This window comes from Aptenodytes patagonicus, chromosome 3, assembly GCF_965638725.1.
Source record: "Aptenodytes patagonicus chromosome 3, bAptPat1.pri.cur, whole genome shotgun sequence".
In the NCBI taxonomy this organism is placed as follows: Eukaryota; Metazoa; Chordata; class Aves; order Sphenisciformes; family Spheniscidae; genus Aptenodytes; species Aptenodytes patagonicus.
The window spans coordinates 95035716-95053866 of record NC_134951.1 but is presented as its reverse complement, the minus strand read 5'-3'; the positions used below and the strand labels follow the sequence as shown (position 1 = coordinate 95053866).

The following is an 18151-nucleotide window of genomic DNA, read 5'->3' as shown; positions in this document are numbered from 1 at the left end:
AAGTCTGTAGTTATTGCCTGTTAATAACAAATTTAGATGATCCATGTTCAGGCCGATATTTTTTAGGCCTAACTTTGTCAAATCTGAATAGGACTTTGAAAATAGGGACTTTGAATGAGTAACATGGGAGAGATGGAAAGGCTCTGTCTGGTTCTCTGAGAGCGCTTAGCACATTCACTTCTAAACTCAGGTGCCTTTAAATGTTTCTTCAACGGTATGCCCAAAATAATTAGTCATTTTTGAAAAGGAAGACTATCAATCCTGCAGTCAGCACTTAAATTAGTGGCAAGCACACTAGAAATGCACAGACAGGAGGCTGACATGTGTTCCAGTCTCTGTAATTCATGCTTTCATGAGATGTACCTTCCTGTAAATGTACCTCTTACACCTTCAGAATTAACAACTCTTTCTATAACACACACATGATTATATATATGTATATGTGCATGTTTATACATGTATACATATATGTATACATGTCCTTACATATACACACACACTATAAACAAAGATAATCAAATTAATGTCTTGAAATAATTTTTGAAACACAAAGCACTTAGTTTGAGTAATCACATTGACAACAACTCCATACAGTTGATGGTAATTTTTTCCTCTTTAGAATAAGATTTTCCTATCAAATTCCAGTTTATTTTTAAGTTCAGAGAACCCAAGTTGTACACTATCAGCTGTTACCTTTTCCCTATTTCGTACACACTTCTGGTACAGAGCTCTGCATGAATGCAGATGAAGAAAAGTTAAATACTTGTATATTATTTTAATTTGTATTACTCTGCAAATAGCATGAGTTTTTTTAGCTTCCTTTTATCCCCTGAAATACATTATGTCCATCTGTACTGTCATTCATACAGTCACTGCTATTGAGACAGAAATACTGAACAGAAGAGCTAAGTCAAAATAATTTCAGTGACTTTATACCTTCTTGGGAAGTACTGCTCCAAAGCAGGGTAAAATTAATACCTGGTTTTTTCTGCCTTATTTATTTTGAAAATAATTAGAGGTGTCGTTTTAACCAATGTACATGCATATCCGAAAGCTAAACTTGTAAATGTATCCTCTGTATTTGCATATAAGCCATACACCATTTTTATATCTGAAAAATTATTCTAAGCTTTATTTCTTTCCAAGGCACTTTTAGTACAGAGCTCTGCATGAATGATGGGATGAGAGCTGCCTGCCTTTCTGAATGTACCAGTCAGTGTGGTGGAAGGAACATCGAGGACCATGTGATGTGGAACACAACATTTACTGGCATTTATTCGGGATGACCTGCTTGAGTCAGTGTGGCCTCACTGGCCCTCAAAACATTCACTTCTGCTCATGAGTAATGTCCCAACCCAAGAAAACCTTTTAGCACCACACCCGGCTGTGTATGCTTCCTCTGCGTAGACACAGCCCTCCGGGTGAATCAGGAAATCTTCCCTGGGTTCTAACCACCAGTGGCTGAAAATACATCATAGGTTGAACCATATTAGGTCAAAGACATATAAACAAACCCTCTTAGGCCATGGAAATAAATTCTTTTCTATACATCATACTTCCTTCAAGGTTTACTGGCTTTATATTCATCTTCAAAACCCTGAGACAGTTGCTTTCCCTGTCTGGGTAGGTAGAAGTTGAAAAATTCTAGACTCATCTGTTTTACCTGTACTTCACATCAAATTAGCTCTAATGGCAGATAGATGACAAAATGGCTAATCCCTAATACTTCTGAAGTCAAAAAGAAAAAAAAGATTGGAAGTACCTGAAGTTGTACTGTGAACTGTAAGCCATTCCTGCTAAATATTGCTTAATTGAGTCCATGCTACACTAAGTAATCGTTATCATATAGCTGTACATAGAGCACTTGAAAACAACATAGATGTTACAGAGGTATTTGTAGGTGTGACAACTACATGGGGACTGTCCAGTTTTGCTAAACCCTCAAGGATTCTGCAGTTGTCATGGAAGCGATTTGAGAGAAAAACATCCCCATGTGAGAAGACACACGCTCCCCCGTAAGATGGAGATCTGGAAAGTCTGCAGTCTGTTTAGGAAAGGTTCCTTCCTCTTTCCATACTAGCAAGTTTTTTTGAGAGCCAGAGCTTTTATAGTAACATTGTCTTCATGACAATGGTCTCCTAGAGCTATGCTGAACCAAATGCTGCTGGCATGAGTACAGAAAATGAGTACCATACAAAACTGAGGTGACTTTTGTGTCGTAAAATTTTAAGAGGCCCCTGTGATGAACTCCAGAGAAACAGTATAGGCTCACCTCGTATCTGAGGAAGATGAAAATGCCACTAATAGAAAGAAAGAGGAAGCAAGAACATACCTGGCAAGAGATTTACATCAGGTGTTCAGTCTCATGGATGAAGTGGCTGAGATCTTCTGGGATGGTTATCTGTTTTGAAAAGCCAGTGTCTCCTGAACAGTGAGCCAGCTCCTGCCTCTCCATCCTCCACACCATGTATATTGTCTGTACGTATCTAAATAGTGTATTTTTAAGTCTCTGCAGGCATTTCCCCTCTATTACATTAATTATGATAGTAAAACTGGTGTGCTGTCATAACACTAGCCATACCACTCTTGAGGAACACACTGTCTGTGGATAGTAGGCTTTCCCTGTATTAGGCAAAAGACAAAGTTGTTTATATTCCACACATCTGCTAAGAGAGGGAAGCTCAAACAAGGAAAAAATCTGTGCTGAGAAAACATGTGAACTACTGCAGGGAAGAGACATTGGAAGAGCAGAATGACTTTTTCATGTGACCACCTTAGGCAAAGAAACAAAAATGATTTTCAAAAGAAAAAAAATCAAAAGGAAAAGAAAATAAAGGCCTTCTCACAGACCTCTCTAGTATTCTATACGAAATGTTAACTTCCCACCTAGTGTTATTAAACGCTAGGCAGAAGCCATTACACAAAAATGAACGCGGCTTCATGTTCTGCACCTCCAAACTTCAGTTATAAAAGTGTCTCAGGTAGACTCAAAGGAAATTATTTTCTTTTAAATCAAGACAACTGAATTCAAGTCTCATGTTTTCAAGTTGATAGTGGGATGTAATTCTGGTTTAAAATTTGCCATAAGATCACAAGAAAAATGGGAGATTTTTCCGCCACCAAACGATTCCATACCTAAAGCCTTTCTTCCCAAGAAAATTTAGTGCTGGGAACAAAATAATAGTTTTAAAGATTTTTTCCTTTTCCTTTGTGAATAAGGTAAATCATATCAGTATGTAATTATAAAAAGGTAGTAGTGGTGGGAGTCTGTCGCAAAACTCACAGCCTGTTTTCTTCAGTCAGGTGGGCCCCCCCACTATACATAGGAGCAAAATGGGAGTATCTCCAGCAAATTCACTCTGCACAAACTTTAATGCCTCCTCCCTTTCTGGGCCACTTCAATGAAGAAGTGTTTTGGAGCCAGCTCTCCTTCACTAGCAGGTAAACCCTTTGTTAAGACAATAATTTTTGTGGGAACCTCATGTTAAAATACCGGCAGCAAATAATTTATTCTCCATTCTAAGAAGCTTTACAAGGATACAAAGCTTTACAAAGGCATCAAGATGGTTTCCCCCTTCACACACCAAAATAACACGCCTTTACTGCTGCTTCAAATCTAATTAATTGGTTTCCTTTTACCTTCCGACTTTCTCTTCAGGGACAGTATTCTTGCCATTTAGTAACGGTATAGTTTTAATGACCGTACCACAGATGGTGCGTACCCAGAATGTAGATGACCACATTTTGCACACTGCATCATTCTCATACGGAAGAAAGAGCCGAAATCATGATGAGTGAGGAAACTATTTTGCATAGGTTTCTCGAAAACCCTGAAAAAATCCTATTTTAAGAAGAGCTGTAGCAAAGATGCTTAAAAATGAAACAACACAAAATAGTCTAGATTAAAATAACTTATTCAGGTCTAATCAGGTATAAGTATTTTAGATTAGGCTGCAGTTTTACTGCTGCCTTAGTGAGGGGAAATCCCCATGCCTGTAAAAGGCCCAGATGAAGTGCTAGTCTATTGCCCATGGGACACAGGTTATGTATTTCTGAATAAAATAATACTGCTTTAAGTAATAACTGTTTGTAAATCCTAATGCAGCAAACATCCTGCTACTTTGATTGTATTACAAGAATAACAAAAAAGACTAAATTCTTACTCTCGGGACCCCACTCCTACTCCCCTGTAAGCAATTAACACCAAATTAAAATCGGAAGGTGCCTGATGACCTAGTGAGCCACCTCAGGCACTGGCCCTGCCTGCAGCTCGCCGGTGCCCACGGTGCTCCCCGCCATGACAGCCTGCCCTCACCTCAGCTTCCCACCACTGACGGGCCAACCTTACAGCTCCTCTGATTGGCCAGCGGCAGACAGACGCACCCTCCGATTGGCTGTGTGCCTTGCTGGTGAGGGTGATAGGCTGGGCCCAGCTCCCACCTCTGGGAGTGCTTGTCCATCTCCTCCCGCCCTGACACCTCTCCTCCTCCCTGGCTTGCAACATAGGTGGGGTATCCCGCAGAGGCCTGGCGCCTGGGTGTGATGCAGCCAGGCAGAACTAATCCTCAATAATCGCCTTATAAATACAAGTAGCTCTGTTCCAGAAAATCTGGGCCTGAGGAACCAAAACATGCAGCTTTAAGACAGTGAGAGCAGATAATCTTAAAAAAACCAGCCTGAACTCCGAAGAAAGCTGACCACAAGAACAGCACTGTACAGAAAAATGTTTATTGAGAGTGTTATTGCATTAGGATTGTTACCATTTCATCAGCAAAAGCTGTGGCAAAAGAAACATGTCATTATTGTCTTCCTGTCATGAAATCCAGTCCTTATGTCAGCACTGGTTTCTCAGCTGGTTGCTCAGTTCCTGAAGTTTGGCAATCATGTTGTCCATAGTTGTCACCTCATCAGCTATCTCACTGTGAACCTCATTACTTGTTACATCTACAAAAAGTTGCTGCGTGACAAAAAGAAATACATTATTTTAAAATATACATACAGTTTCTCTGTTTCAGCATAGAGACAGAATACAGAAAGCTCATCACCACTATCCTGCCTTTCGTATTTTTCGTACCTATGATGGTATTTCTCTCTTTAAAAAGTCCATTTTGTGGCTAATAAACAAAAGGGGCAAATATATATATGTATGTACATATGTATACACACACACATACATAGACGTGTGGTCTGTGCCACACACCTGATATTTTGCCAAGGGGCTGAATCCTCCTGTGAATGTTGGGTTTCTGCTCTGACTTGACTGCCTACGCTGACTCCTGATCCCATCGAAAGTGAAGGACTTTACCCTGAAACTCAAATAAGAAGAGCATCTCACATACTGTCACTGCAGTTTACAAACCCACCTGCTGATAAATTATTAGTAGTGAATTTTAACGGCCATTTTTCCCAGTGTTATATTCTGTTGTGTTGTTTTCTCCAAAACCCCAAATAAACACCTTTTAACATTTGGTGTCAAGACATGCGTGGGTGGAGACATTAATCTGTGTGTAATTAAGTTACACAAGAGAAAACAAAACACTACAGAGTAATAAAAATAGTTTGTTCTTAAAGACCTCCAGACGTTAACAAAAACACAAAGCAGCTAACTTACGAGCAATCATAATCTTCACGTATTTACAGGGAAATGAAGGGAGAGGAATGCTAACTGACTTGTCTAAAGCCTTGAGATATGCAAGCTCTGACTGGAGCTTTGTGCATGCTGCACCAGAACGTGTTGCTATTGCAAGGCCAGGACCTGTTATTTGACTCAAGTAATATGAAGGCTGTGTGAGGTACCACTCCACAGAAATATGGTGGTGGTGGTGGAACCCAAACATATGTTTCCCCTTTATTATGTAAAGGGAGAGTGATTCACACTTCATTTGACACAAACGAAAAGCCTACATTTAGAGACAAAAACAAACCAAGAAAACAAAAGTTGCTCTGGCGTACATCTGTACATCATTATATCATCAAAACATAATGGGACAATACAGATACGTATATAAACAAAAATGTACTTAAAAGGCCTGAACCAAGGTCTTCAATGTGCCTCAGAACAGTGCTGTCACTGAACAAAGGAACATCTTACACAAAAATAGGAACATGTTCCTGCTACAAGTACAGAAACTTTTCTGACTTTCAGCCCAAAAACCTCACACTGGGAATGTGACAGAAAAATTTGGTTCTTTCTGGCTAAGACAGCTAAATAAATCAGGGTGGTATAATTATTTATTTTTTTTGTTTGTTTTCACACAGTTAAAGAGATCTATTCAACTAGATGCAGCGTGGGGAAGTTTCATGCACCATCATTCTTTGGGCTTTGTGCCCCATGTTTCCCCACAACAGTACGTACATTTCATGCATTTACGATACAGCTCCATGACCTTTCTCCTTTTTGGAGACCCCACCTGTCAGATCCAAATGATGCATGGGGGCAAGGAGCAGAAGAGAGCCCACTATGCTAGTTGCCAGAGCATGTGACTGCCCAGAAGGCTCTGTACAGAAAGGAGCCCATTAACAATACATTTTCGAGTTGCAGCCTTCAGCAGAGAGTGGGTGCATCACAAGTCCACACAACACAGGAGCTGGAATGTCAGAGATGGAGATCCCAGGAAAGGTGAGAAGTCTGAGAAGTTTCACCTGTGCAAAAACTACTGATTTGTTCCAATTGCATGTCCTGACTACCAAATTTTTGAATTTTTTTTTAAATTTTATCTTTTAAAAGTTACTTTCACTGTTCCTTTATTCCTTCTGAAATGTAAACTCCTGAGGAGCCTGCTCTTTGCCCATTTTTTTAAGTGCTTTTCTCTATTAAAAGAAAAAAGAAAAAAAACCCACACTAATGTTGATTCACAAGGCAGCAAAAGGAGATGCTGCAGTCAAGCTTGGACAGGCATAAACAGTGCTAAACTGTTTGTGCATAGGATCTTACAGAAGATGACTGAGTTTTTAAACCACAACACACTTTAGAAATTCAATATGACTTCAAATTAAAAATAAGATGGCATCTTGGAAAGTATGCAAAACCAGTGAGGTCACGCCATCTCTAACATGTCAGTTTTCTCAGAAGTGCCATAAAACTTAGAGGTACCGTTATCTGCCAATAATAGAGTTGTTCATTTAATTAGTGCCTTCAGGAATTAAGAATACAATTTACTAGACTCACCTGTTCTTAATCTTTCAGATACCGCATGATCTTGCATAATATAAACCACCTGCACTTATATTTATATCATTTATGTCAAGTAGTCTTGCTTTCTCTACAGTCATACTCAGTCTACACACCTTTTTTTTTTTTAAAACCATTTCGTGAATCACAACAACACATACATGTTGTGGCTTTTTTTACCACATTCCAAAGACTTACGTATGCCAGCATCTAAAAGCAGTTACGGAGCCAGCTTGTGTCTGCTTATACAACTTTCCTAGGCTTTTATCCTTAAAATTATAGGTCTTAAAAGAGAGCGAGCCAAGTTTAGCACACTGATGACGGATCAACACTTTGTAACACAAGCACACATGTTTTAAAACTTATGCTCTGTAATTCACATTTACTAAACCCCACACACAGCCAGGAAGAATACTTCTTTAAGATATTAAGTGTAATTTGAATGAAAACGTATTCCAGATCAGTCCTCAGTTAAACAATGGCTGTGTCTCATGTTGTAAGATGAAGGGTAAAATTAGGATAATAATGGTGCAAGAACAGACTGGGCTCTTTGGGTGCCTGGCTATGGAGGCACAGCTCCAAAAACCAAACATATGATTCAAACATGATGACATTTTCCAATGAATTAATATCTGAATATTAATGGTAGGGTATCCATGAAAACCTTATTAAAAATTAGTTCTCTCTTTTAATAGATAACCCTGTTTTTAAAACACTTCACGTGATGCAAAGTAGTCCTGACACATTTTGGTCCTTTCTGCAGGTTTACATCCATTCTTTCTGAGACTGCCCTGCTTCCCCCATGACTAGTCACATAAGGATCAGGTCTTTGAAATGACCGATTTCTTCCAAACATTCGAATCTGTCTGCCCAACATTTTAAGTAAAATACTAACTTAGTCTAAGAGATAGCATTGACATTTTAGAGTAGTAGGTTTATTTCAGTCAAAGCCTAGCAGGAAGAAAGGAAATAAAAGTCTACTTAAAACTGGAATCCTTAACAGCGTAGAGGTGAATATCCATCTGATGATGCACTGGGACAGGCAGGTATTATTTAATCTATAAATGACTCAAAACAGAGAAATGGTTTCTGGCAACAGAACAAAGATTCCTAGCTCTCAAACAAAAATTCCTACCTTTCAAACATTCCTACCTTTGCTTTGGATGACAAGCCACGTAAGTTGAGCCGAGCTGAAGAAAGTATCTGCAAAGCTTCCTGATGATTAGATTTGTTCTTGCTGCATTTTATAGTCACTAGAATCCAAACACAGAAGAAAAGGACCCCAAACCAAAAAAGCATTACCTCTATAGCAATAATCTCTAGACAACAACATTTAATTAAAAATCTTGATACCTTCCATAGACAATTTTTTAATGTAATATCCCCCAAAAGAAATACAAAGAAAAAGAATACCAAGGAATTTTGAGAAGATAACTCTAAACCCAACAGGTAAATGTATCCTTCTTAAACATAAATATCACAGCACAGTGAATAGTCTTATCGAGTCTAAGTTTTGTCTGTCTCCTGACTGGCACAGTCAATCAACCTTATGTGATGATTTGAGGACTGAGATGAACTATAGATGCATTTTCACGTGCATTATGAAATTGCTAGACCATGAAATTAATTGATTCCATGTTTACCAGTCATATGTTTACTGACTCACCTAACACAATTTCTGCCTCATTTGGAGTATATTTGTGTGTGCACTATTAGGATGATGCTCTCTGTTAGAGGACTCCCAATAGTAGGAATAAATAGAATGGGTAAAGTATAATATTATTTTGTTACTAAGCTTAACAAATATTTGCTACAGTCTTCATGAATAATAAAAGTTATTTTCAGGTAGAACATACCATGTGCAATCTCTATGGCTCCTTTCACTACTTCCTTAAAAGAAGAAACATCTTTCTCCCAGTCACTTGATTGAATTTCACATTTATGTGCCTTAGTGAGACACTGCAGTGACTGCAAGGAGGGGAAAAAAAAAAAAGATCAGTATGTAAGAAAACAAACTAGGAGACTAATTTAGTTTTAAGTATCTATGAAATTAATGCTGAATCCAGAAAATTAATGTATCTTTACTATGCTTGATTTCCTGTGAGCTGGAGTAGTGTCCTTCTCTGCTATGGTAAGCACCAGCTGTAACACAGATGTTGTTCACCAATATTGCATCTCAAGTATGAGAGGCATATAAAGTAACATGTGTCTAATTTTTATCTTTTAAAAATCTGCCTAGACTGATGGATGTGACCCATGTTTGCCAAGTCATCATAATTAAATGCACATGAAAAAGGGAAAAATACTTGTACTCACAGTTTGAACAACAATTTTGTACCTAAAAAATTTATAACTGAATACATCAAAGCTTTCTTTCTGTATATGTGTTCTTGGCGAATAATGTATTTTAGACACAGCTATAAGCTGCCATACTGCTCTGGTTCTCAGTGTGAACAGGAAAAATAAATGTAAACAATACGGAAGGAGGGCCCCATTAAGAAAAAAACCATGAAAAATATAAGCAGAAGAAATTAATTTTTGCTTTTGAGTTTTGTTTTCTTTCTACAGCATCAGAAATACAAAACAAATACATGCCAGAAGTTACATGGCTTGGTTCAATGACATCTCTTCAATTATCTTTTTGAAGAGTTTAAATATCATATAAAGGAATAAAAAACTTTCAGTGCGGTACATGTACATGAGCACAATAAAGACTTCTGATTGCTGAACAAATACAGATTAAATCTGGGGGTCATCACCCCAGAAGCTTCTACCTTCTGTCTCTCACCAGAGTTCCAATCACTATGGCATGGGCGACTGAACTGCTCATGCTGCTGTAAATTGCAAGTAAAGGTGTATTAAGTCAAACCAGAGCATATTAATTTTTTTCATAATAACCTAAGTAGTTGGTAGTAGTTGGTAGTAGTTCTGGCCAGCAGAGGCAAGAACTTCCAAGAGAAGGAGAACAGTTTTTACAGCAGTCTGATTTCAGTCTGCACGTGTCTGAGTCAGAGCAGCAAATTAGGGGGGTTTTGCTGACAGATGTCAGGGAGGGGAAAGAATTCAAGGTCTTGTAGACTGTTTGTTTGCACTTCTGGAACCTGGATTTATCCTGGAAGGAAACAGTTATGAGCTGGGGAAAGTTTAAGGAACAGAAGGGTTTCATAGCCTGGGTATGGAACAGCAGGAAACTTGAAGGTTGGAAAGATTCCTCAGTGGGAAAGGGGTGGACTGGACTGCATTCAGCAGAGGAAAGAGTGAAGAATGAGGTGGCAGGTTGGATACGTAAAAGTAAATACATGCTAAGCTAAAGAAAAAAACCCACAAACCCAACACTTCAATAGTTTTACACTCCTAACTTGTAAACCCTGTCTGACTTTGATGCAATTTACAAAGCACTGTTGTGAATTGTAACTGTAGACTCTAGTGATTCATGGCATCAGATAAGGCAGAAGAGCAGAAAAGTAAAAAAACCAACCAACCCACCCACCCTTTACAATAGCCAGACATACAAGGTTGTTCTTTCAAATGCAATGTTAGAAACAAAATTGGTTAAATATAATTAAATCTGCACTAAATAAGGTATTATATTATGGAATAAAGGTCAAACCCTACATTTGTAAGGAGGTACATGACACTATGATAGATCTGTTCCCATCTCTTTGTCCTATGATGCCACAATACAGTAAATAATGCCCTTTCAGAATTCATTGACCTTTTGCATAATAAATGTGGGTGGGAAAACTGCAATTATACATCTGGAATTTTTCTACAGAGAGTTATATTCACTTAATATCTGACTGACACATGACGGTGCTTGTGGCAGTGAAGCCAATAAACACTGGTTTTAACGTTTTTACTTTATAATATGATATCAGAAAAGCTACCAGTAATTATCCAGTGTATTGTAAATTAATTTTTACACTGTAAATTAACATATGCTGTGGCTGTAGGCAGTTTTGCTCTTTCGTGATCTATCTACGGTACCATCATACCATGATACTTGGATACACATGTAAGCATACCTTAAGTATTTATAAACATCATTCCATTTTGCAGGGCAAGCTAGACCATAAGCATGTTCCATAACCAGTCTGATTAGGAAACACAGTTAAAGTCCTGTCTGCTCTACAAATTGAAACCATGTTTTTAACTGGGTTAGTGAAACATACTGTGATATAACCAGATTCTGAAATGATTACATTTATAGTATAGACAGGGCCTCTGCTACTTTGCATGTCTGAGTAAGAATTTGAGGATATATTACAGGATATTGCAGTGTCTGTATTTCTGAATTCTAAATAGGCCAAATCCCTTTTATTGTTCAGCTGTAAAGAAAAATAGGGAAGGAAAAAAGGGAGGAACTGGAGGTATAATGGACACTGGCAATGACTAAGCAAGGCATTTCACAGGGCAAAGCGTAAAGAGCAAGACAATGAGCAAGGCCCAAATAATTATAAGTTTAACCCCACAGGCATACAATTTGTAGGCCCAACCATCTGCACAATATGCTTGACATCAAGCGAAAAGCAATCCTCCAGCCTGACATTTTTGCCCAGGCCAAAGGCATACCCCCATTAGGAAACACATACTGAATGCTGACCTTGTGTATTTTCAGCTTCAGTGAAGATCTGATAACCCATAAGTATTTTTGGAGTGTGCAAGGCCATTTGAATTTTGGAAAGTTAATACCAAATGCAAAGCACACTTTACCATATAACAAAGTAAGCACTTCTAGCAGCATAGAGTAGTTATTTTGGAAATGCAATCAACTCAATTACCTGGGAAGTGATAGGAACAAGAGATGGAAGTTAACGTAGCAAAACCAGAGACGGGTAAAGAGAAACCAATGGTTCAACAGATTAAGAATTAAATAGCATTATTTAATTCAATTTTAAGCTAAGTAAGGACGAAGCACTTTTACTCTGGGAACTCCAATTGTGGTAAAGACTATCTTAAATGCATTTTCCCTTAGTGATTGCAAAGAAGAATATAGATGGCTTATGATGCCACAAAGAACCACTTTTTTCAAGAAGCTGCAACATCTTGTCTTCAGAATCAACGATTCCAATTAAAAAAAAAACAAACCACCACCATTAGATTATAGCCATTAGATTGCTGCCAAGAAAAGTTTCAGAATACAGATCCAAGACAATGCACATATACTGTGATAGGATGTTTTAAAATGAAATACTGATAAGAGAGAGATATTTTTTAAAAATCCACAAAAACTGACGTAAACCATCTTGCTCCTGTTAGATAATAAAAACGTGTACAGTAGGAACATGAAAAGCACAAAATAATCTTATAGAAACACTGAAGCAAAACACGTCTGGAACAAGAGCATGTCTTACTATAGCACTATAGTTTGTTAGAGAACAGAAGGTTTGTACCAGAAGTGTGTATCCATAAAAACGTATACCTCACAACACATTTACCTTTTCAATATCTTCACCACTATCATTCTGTCCATTTCCATAAAGTCGGGCATAAAGTCTCCAGATCTCCCCATCATTTGTCACTCGTGAAGTCACTCTGCCCAAGAGCTCTTGCAGTTTCCCCTTCAATCCACTTGCTACCTCTCCAGTGCGATCTGCCATACCATCCACTACCGCTCTGACCAGAATAGCTAGCACCTTAAAAAAGCAGCAGGAAAGAGGTTTTATTTCAACTCAAATCAACATCAGTATATATAATGATATATGTAATTTTTGGTTTTACTAATTTAAACCTCACCCACGTTTCTATGGTTGGTGGAGATAAAGAGGCCAAAGAGCTAAGACAGAAATTTGGGTTGCCGGGACAGGCTAGCGTGAAAGAGAATGGTACAGGAAATTGTGACAGTATCCTAAATATATTTTCACCTTATAATACCATTATAAAAAGATCAGTAAACAGGCTGAACCAGATTAATTCAGGTAACGGAAAACACTGTTGTTTACAGGACCTCTCTTTAACTACCCACAGAAACTGAAAGATGTATAGTGGATGAGATGGAGACTGGAAGGCAACTGAATGCTACCTTGGGAAACTGTGTTTAATGCACTTCTGGTGAATTACTAGTCAAGTCAGTTTAATCAAACGTTTTACAATACTCATGTAATGGCGGTACTTTCTGAGTCACTGGCTTGAGAACGTGGGATCTGACCTGCAGAAATGCTGAGCACGTGCAGCTGCTAGTGAACTCAATGGGAGCTGGGCTTTGCATATACGAAATGCTACGTAACACCAAGCGTCCCAGAAAAAAACCCATGAGCCTTTGTGTCCCAAACTGGATGCTAGAAAACAGTTTCGCTGTGCCTCAGTTCCTTCTCAATAAAAATGAGAAACAGCAAATGTAAATTAAGACATTGGATCATATGGTGAATTAGAAGAAAATAAAACCCAGGAAAGCTGTGGGTTATTAAGTGAGAACTACCTGTTCTGTGTAGTGCATGAGATACAGAGACTGGGGAAGAAATAACAATAAAACCAAAATGGAAGTCTCATAAGGCTTGCATTCAAGATAGGCCAGTAAAGGGTATACAAACACCTTCATGCTGGTACTTCCTAACTTGTGAGGCTATCATTTGGCAACTTTAATGCTTCAACATTTTTGTCCATGTGGTATTAATACTTACAATGAAATCACATTAATAGCAATATTAATATCAAGACAGTAATACAACCAATTTCAAAGATGATCTGTGAATAGCACCAAACCACACAAATATACCACTACTCTAGTAAAAGTAGAAGAGGTGCATCCTCATAAACCAAGATGTAGTTCACTAGCAGAAAGTAATGCAAAAATTATGACAGTATCAAAGTATATTACACTTAAACTAAAAACATACACAATTTAGTATTTGTGATATGTCATTTTCCTAAAACAACTTTTCTTCTATAGAATGGCTCAATTAATAAGCATCCCAAGAATTAATTACTCAGTTTTATCAGATAATATATCAGAAATCTTTGGCAAAACCCCCCCAATAAATCAAAATGGCCAATGATGTTATGAAATAAATCTATGTAACAGAAAAAGTGAAAAAAATTATACATCTCCCTGGTATCTTTTCAGAATCAATATGAAATCATAATAGCATCTGAACATCAGCTAAACAGCTGCCCCCTCCCCCCCCAAACCGTAACAGCGTAGCCCTTATAAAATGATATGACACTGTTCTTTCTTTTCTTTTCTGATAAAGAGCTCGGATTTTCACTTAAGATAATAGAAAATATGATCAACTATTAATAGTCAAAAAGTTCTGAAATTCATATTGCATTCATGGTTTGGAATCTAAGGGACTAAAACCCAGCATTAAATGAATCAGGTCTTCTGTAATGATTTCCTAGAAAAATACCAGCAAGTATTGAAATTTCCATTACTACAGCACTGTAATAAAAAAACATAAAAGAAGAAACATTAAAGTATGTTCTCTTTTGAAAAGGAACTAGAACTGGTTCTGAGGATTCATACATACATGTATGACTTCTCAATCAATTTCTCAGTTTAATAAAATTGTTACTCAAAGTCCAAAAAGTTAGTTCACATGAATATCATGTACAGTTATCAAGAGTTTTAAAGCCAATGATATTTTGTTTGCACATGAAAAAAAAACCGGTTTCCTCAGTCAGTAGGATTTAGCAACTGAAAAATTACCTATATTCCCACAGAGTTCAGGCTTTGCTTACACTTTCATCATAATAATCTCTCTCCTTTTTTTTGTAATTCATCATGTAAGCTTTAGCACTATAGCAGTTAAAATAAAACTAGTGTGAAAGCCCAAATTAAAGGGTCCATTAAACAGTAATGAATCATTAACGCTACTTGGCTGTGCCCAGTTGTTAAATAAAGCTATTTCAAATTGCAAGTGAATTGTGCTAATCATCAAAAAGTATTAGCAGTGTAACAGAGCTTTCCATTTTAGACGGTTGTCTTAAGTGTTAAATTTTAATTTATATCTTTGAGAGATTTTAAACTGCCATACATACTAAACTACTAAAGCAATGCTCTGTTGCCCAGGTTACCACACAAGCAGTAGAGCTTTTTTTTTTTTTTTTTTTAAAAAGCCTCTTTTAATGAACTGGGGTCTGTACGACCACTGTGCAGAGAGTTTGTGTTTAGTATGACATCACACCATCTGCATTCCTGCTTCTCCTTTGCTTTTGCGAATAATGCGTGTTTACTAAAAACTGAAAAAATGCCCACCATTGGGCAAAACCTTAGAAACAAACCCAATAATTTTAAAATGCTGTGATTGCTATCAGTTAATCTCCTTCCACAACTGTTCTCCAAACAGCACCTTTCATAAAAAAATTCACTTGGTCAAACCTTTTTTAGAAGCTTCACTAATACTATGATTCTATGATTCTAATCAAACTTGACAGTGCTCAAGTAAGAAGAGAACCCTCGGATACCAGATCCAAAATGACAAATCTGCAGTCTATGAGCTCTCCCTATGCCCCTCCCAAATTAAAGCTTTAAAATAAAGACAATTGTCATTAGTGAGCTAGTTAAAAGAAAGAGAGCTCCAGAAAGTATTAATTCCTACCCTTGCTCCTCAACATCCCCTTGGAACATGCTCTTGCAGTCTTTTATTAGAAACAGTCTGGCAATACGAACCGCTGAAATGAGGATGATATTTGATGGAAAGGGTAACAGAAAAACTTTGCCAGATTCTCAAGAGCACAGAATTGCATGGAGGAACCATTTGTCCATACTTCTGAATTCATATTCTTTGACAGCACAGGATGAGGATCTGGTTTCTGAAAGCAATGTAGCAAAACAGCTTTTCCACCCACGAAATAACTTTGTTATTCACAGACCTGCAGCTTTCCAAGTAAAAAAGATTGCTTGCTTCCATAAACACGCATGTGGTGCAAAGTAGTGTGATTAGCAGTTGCAGAAATCTTTCAGGTATATTTACCACCTCAGACTAATAATTCAGAAGCTAAATTGATGATTACAACAGGTAAGGCTTTCTCCTCAGGTCCTTTTTAGTGACTGATCTACTAGCTGAAACTACAGATAATTCAGTGAGCCTTTACCTTTTATTACATCACACCTATATTACAGGTTTTCAAGGTATATTTCTCAGTCGGTTCATGAACATTAAAAGGAATATGGAAATGCGAAGAATTTTAAGAACCAGTAAGGAAGGAAGGTAAAAAAGCATGCTTATAACATTTAAGGGGTATACTAGGAAACTGAGACTTTTGAAAGTATGTCCTTTGCTGTAATATTTTATTGCATTGTTGTTCATTTATAAAGAGCCCTTCAGCTTTTCCTTGTACAATTCTGTCTGCAGAATCTGTACATACATATCTTCAAGCCTCATGATGTCCTGATCTCAGACCTTTGCCACAAGGATGACATCGTTAAATAACTAGAATAGCTTAGAAGCAAAATTTCCCAAAGCTACATTCTATACTCAGAAGTCTGGCACAAAAAGACAGCAATGGCCTGTCACAGATGAAGATATGAATGCCTTACTGTTATTAGAAGAAATTAGTGATTTACGAATATGACTTCAGACTATGCTGAAATAAAATTAAAAAATCTGATGTAACTACACAAACCAAGGACATTTCAAATTATATATTCAATTGCACACTCTTAATTGATGCATTCAGTCTCACAAGGGGTGTTCTGCAACAATTATGCTAAAAGTGATTGGTGATTGGCTTTCTGTTTTCACAAAGAACTGGAATCAATGACTCAACTTGTTTCTTCCAGTCCCATGCATATCTATTTTTCTGGATTTTTAAATTCCTACCTTCTTCTCACCACTATATCATCTATCTTAGTAGTCTAACAATTAAAATCTACGACAACTACAAATACTAAATATAACCTGAGAGAAGATCATACTATGTTGCATGGCAACAGAAGTGTATGCTTCCACTTACTCATGTTCATGATTTTACTTTTTTAAAATACAATTGCACAAGAGCGTTATAGAGCATCTCTATTTAAAACAGGCCAGCTGGCAAATGGGAGAGGCTCAGAAATTAATGGTGAGCTTTGTAAACAATCTCAGCAGAAGCTTTTAGTTTTATGTGCTTTTTTTTTTTGTTTTGCTATGGGAATACTCTTCTCTTCCTTGTAAGATTATTGATTAAAGCCTTTCTGAAATTCTTTAATCAGGCTCTGAGGTTTTTCTTGGCCAACTAGTAAAATCCTTCTAATTGAGGAAACTGTATTAGAAGTTATGATGAAACCCATAAAGCACTTTACATATCAGAAGCCAAAGTTAAAATTAGGATGCAAAAAAAAAATTAGGATACATAGCATATATATACTTCTGTAAAAATGATAAAAGTTGTATGAGAACAAGATGAAAAAAGTTATACAACAAAAATAGAAATATTTTAGCAATATCCCCAAATATTTTAATACAATATCCTACATAAAATTTGACAAAACACACTAATAGGATTCTGTATCATCTCAAAATACCTAAAATGGACAAATACATGTAGAAAGTTCTATTCCTGGTCAGCTGTCAATCTGACTAAAATAATACAGTAGATCACCCCTAAAAATGTTATTTAAATTAACAACTGAGAAAAAAATTCATTAAAAAAAGCCAGCCATCTACAAGATGTTCCATGAGTAAACACGCAGGCCCCACCAGTACCACAATACTGTAGCTGCCAAACACACTAATCTTTTCCATAAATAAGATTATTTTCCATAGATACTTGTTAGTGCAAAGAGAGTTTGATACCTTTTAATGTTCAGCCAATATCAAACCCAAAAGATTTTATTCATTCAGAATGTTACCCTGTGCATGGATGTCTTTATAGTAGTAAGTATTGTACTCACATACGATTTGTTATTAAAAAGTAATCTGAAAAAAGTTTTTAACATCCCTGCCCCCCATGAACAAATAAGATGTTTCCACAACCATAACTAATTCTATCTGTTCTCTCTCCTTATCACTGGACTTGAACTCCCAAGATCCAGGAAAGCTACTTTTAATCATTTTGTGG

At 37.1% G+C, this 18151-nt stretch overlaps 1 protein-coding gene across 1 annotated transcript in view; it reads right to left on the bottom strand.

Annotated features, from left to right (window-relative positions):
• Positions 1 to 4712: 4712 nt before the first annotated feature.
• TTC27 (tetratricopeptide repeat domain 27) overlaps positions 4713 to 18151 on the bottom strand; it is a 137678-nt gene continuing 124239 nt past the window's right edge. Inside the window, exons 17-20 of the mRNA XM_076334285.1 lie at positions 12610 to 12807; positions 9028 to 9139; positions 8324 to 8424; positions 4713 to 4957 (exon numbers count right to left, since the gene is read on the bottom strand). Coding sequence (XP_076190400.1) covers positions 4835 to 4957; positions 8324 to 8424; positions 9028 to 9139; positions 12610 to 12807 — 534 coding nt within the window. The 3' untranslated portion in view covers positions 4713 to 4834. The remainder of the gene's footprint in view (positions 4958 to 8323; positions 8425 to 9027; positions 9140 to 12609; positions 12808 to 18151) is intronic.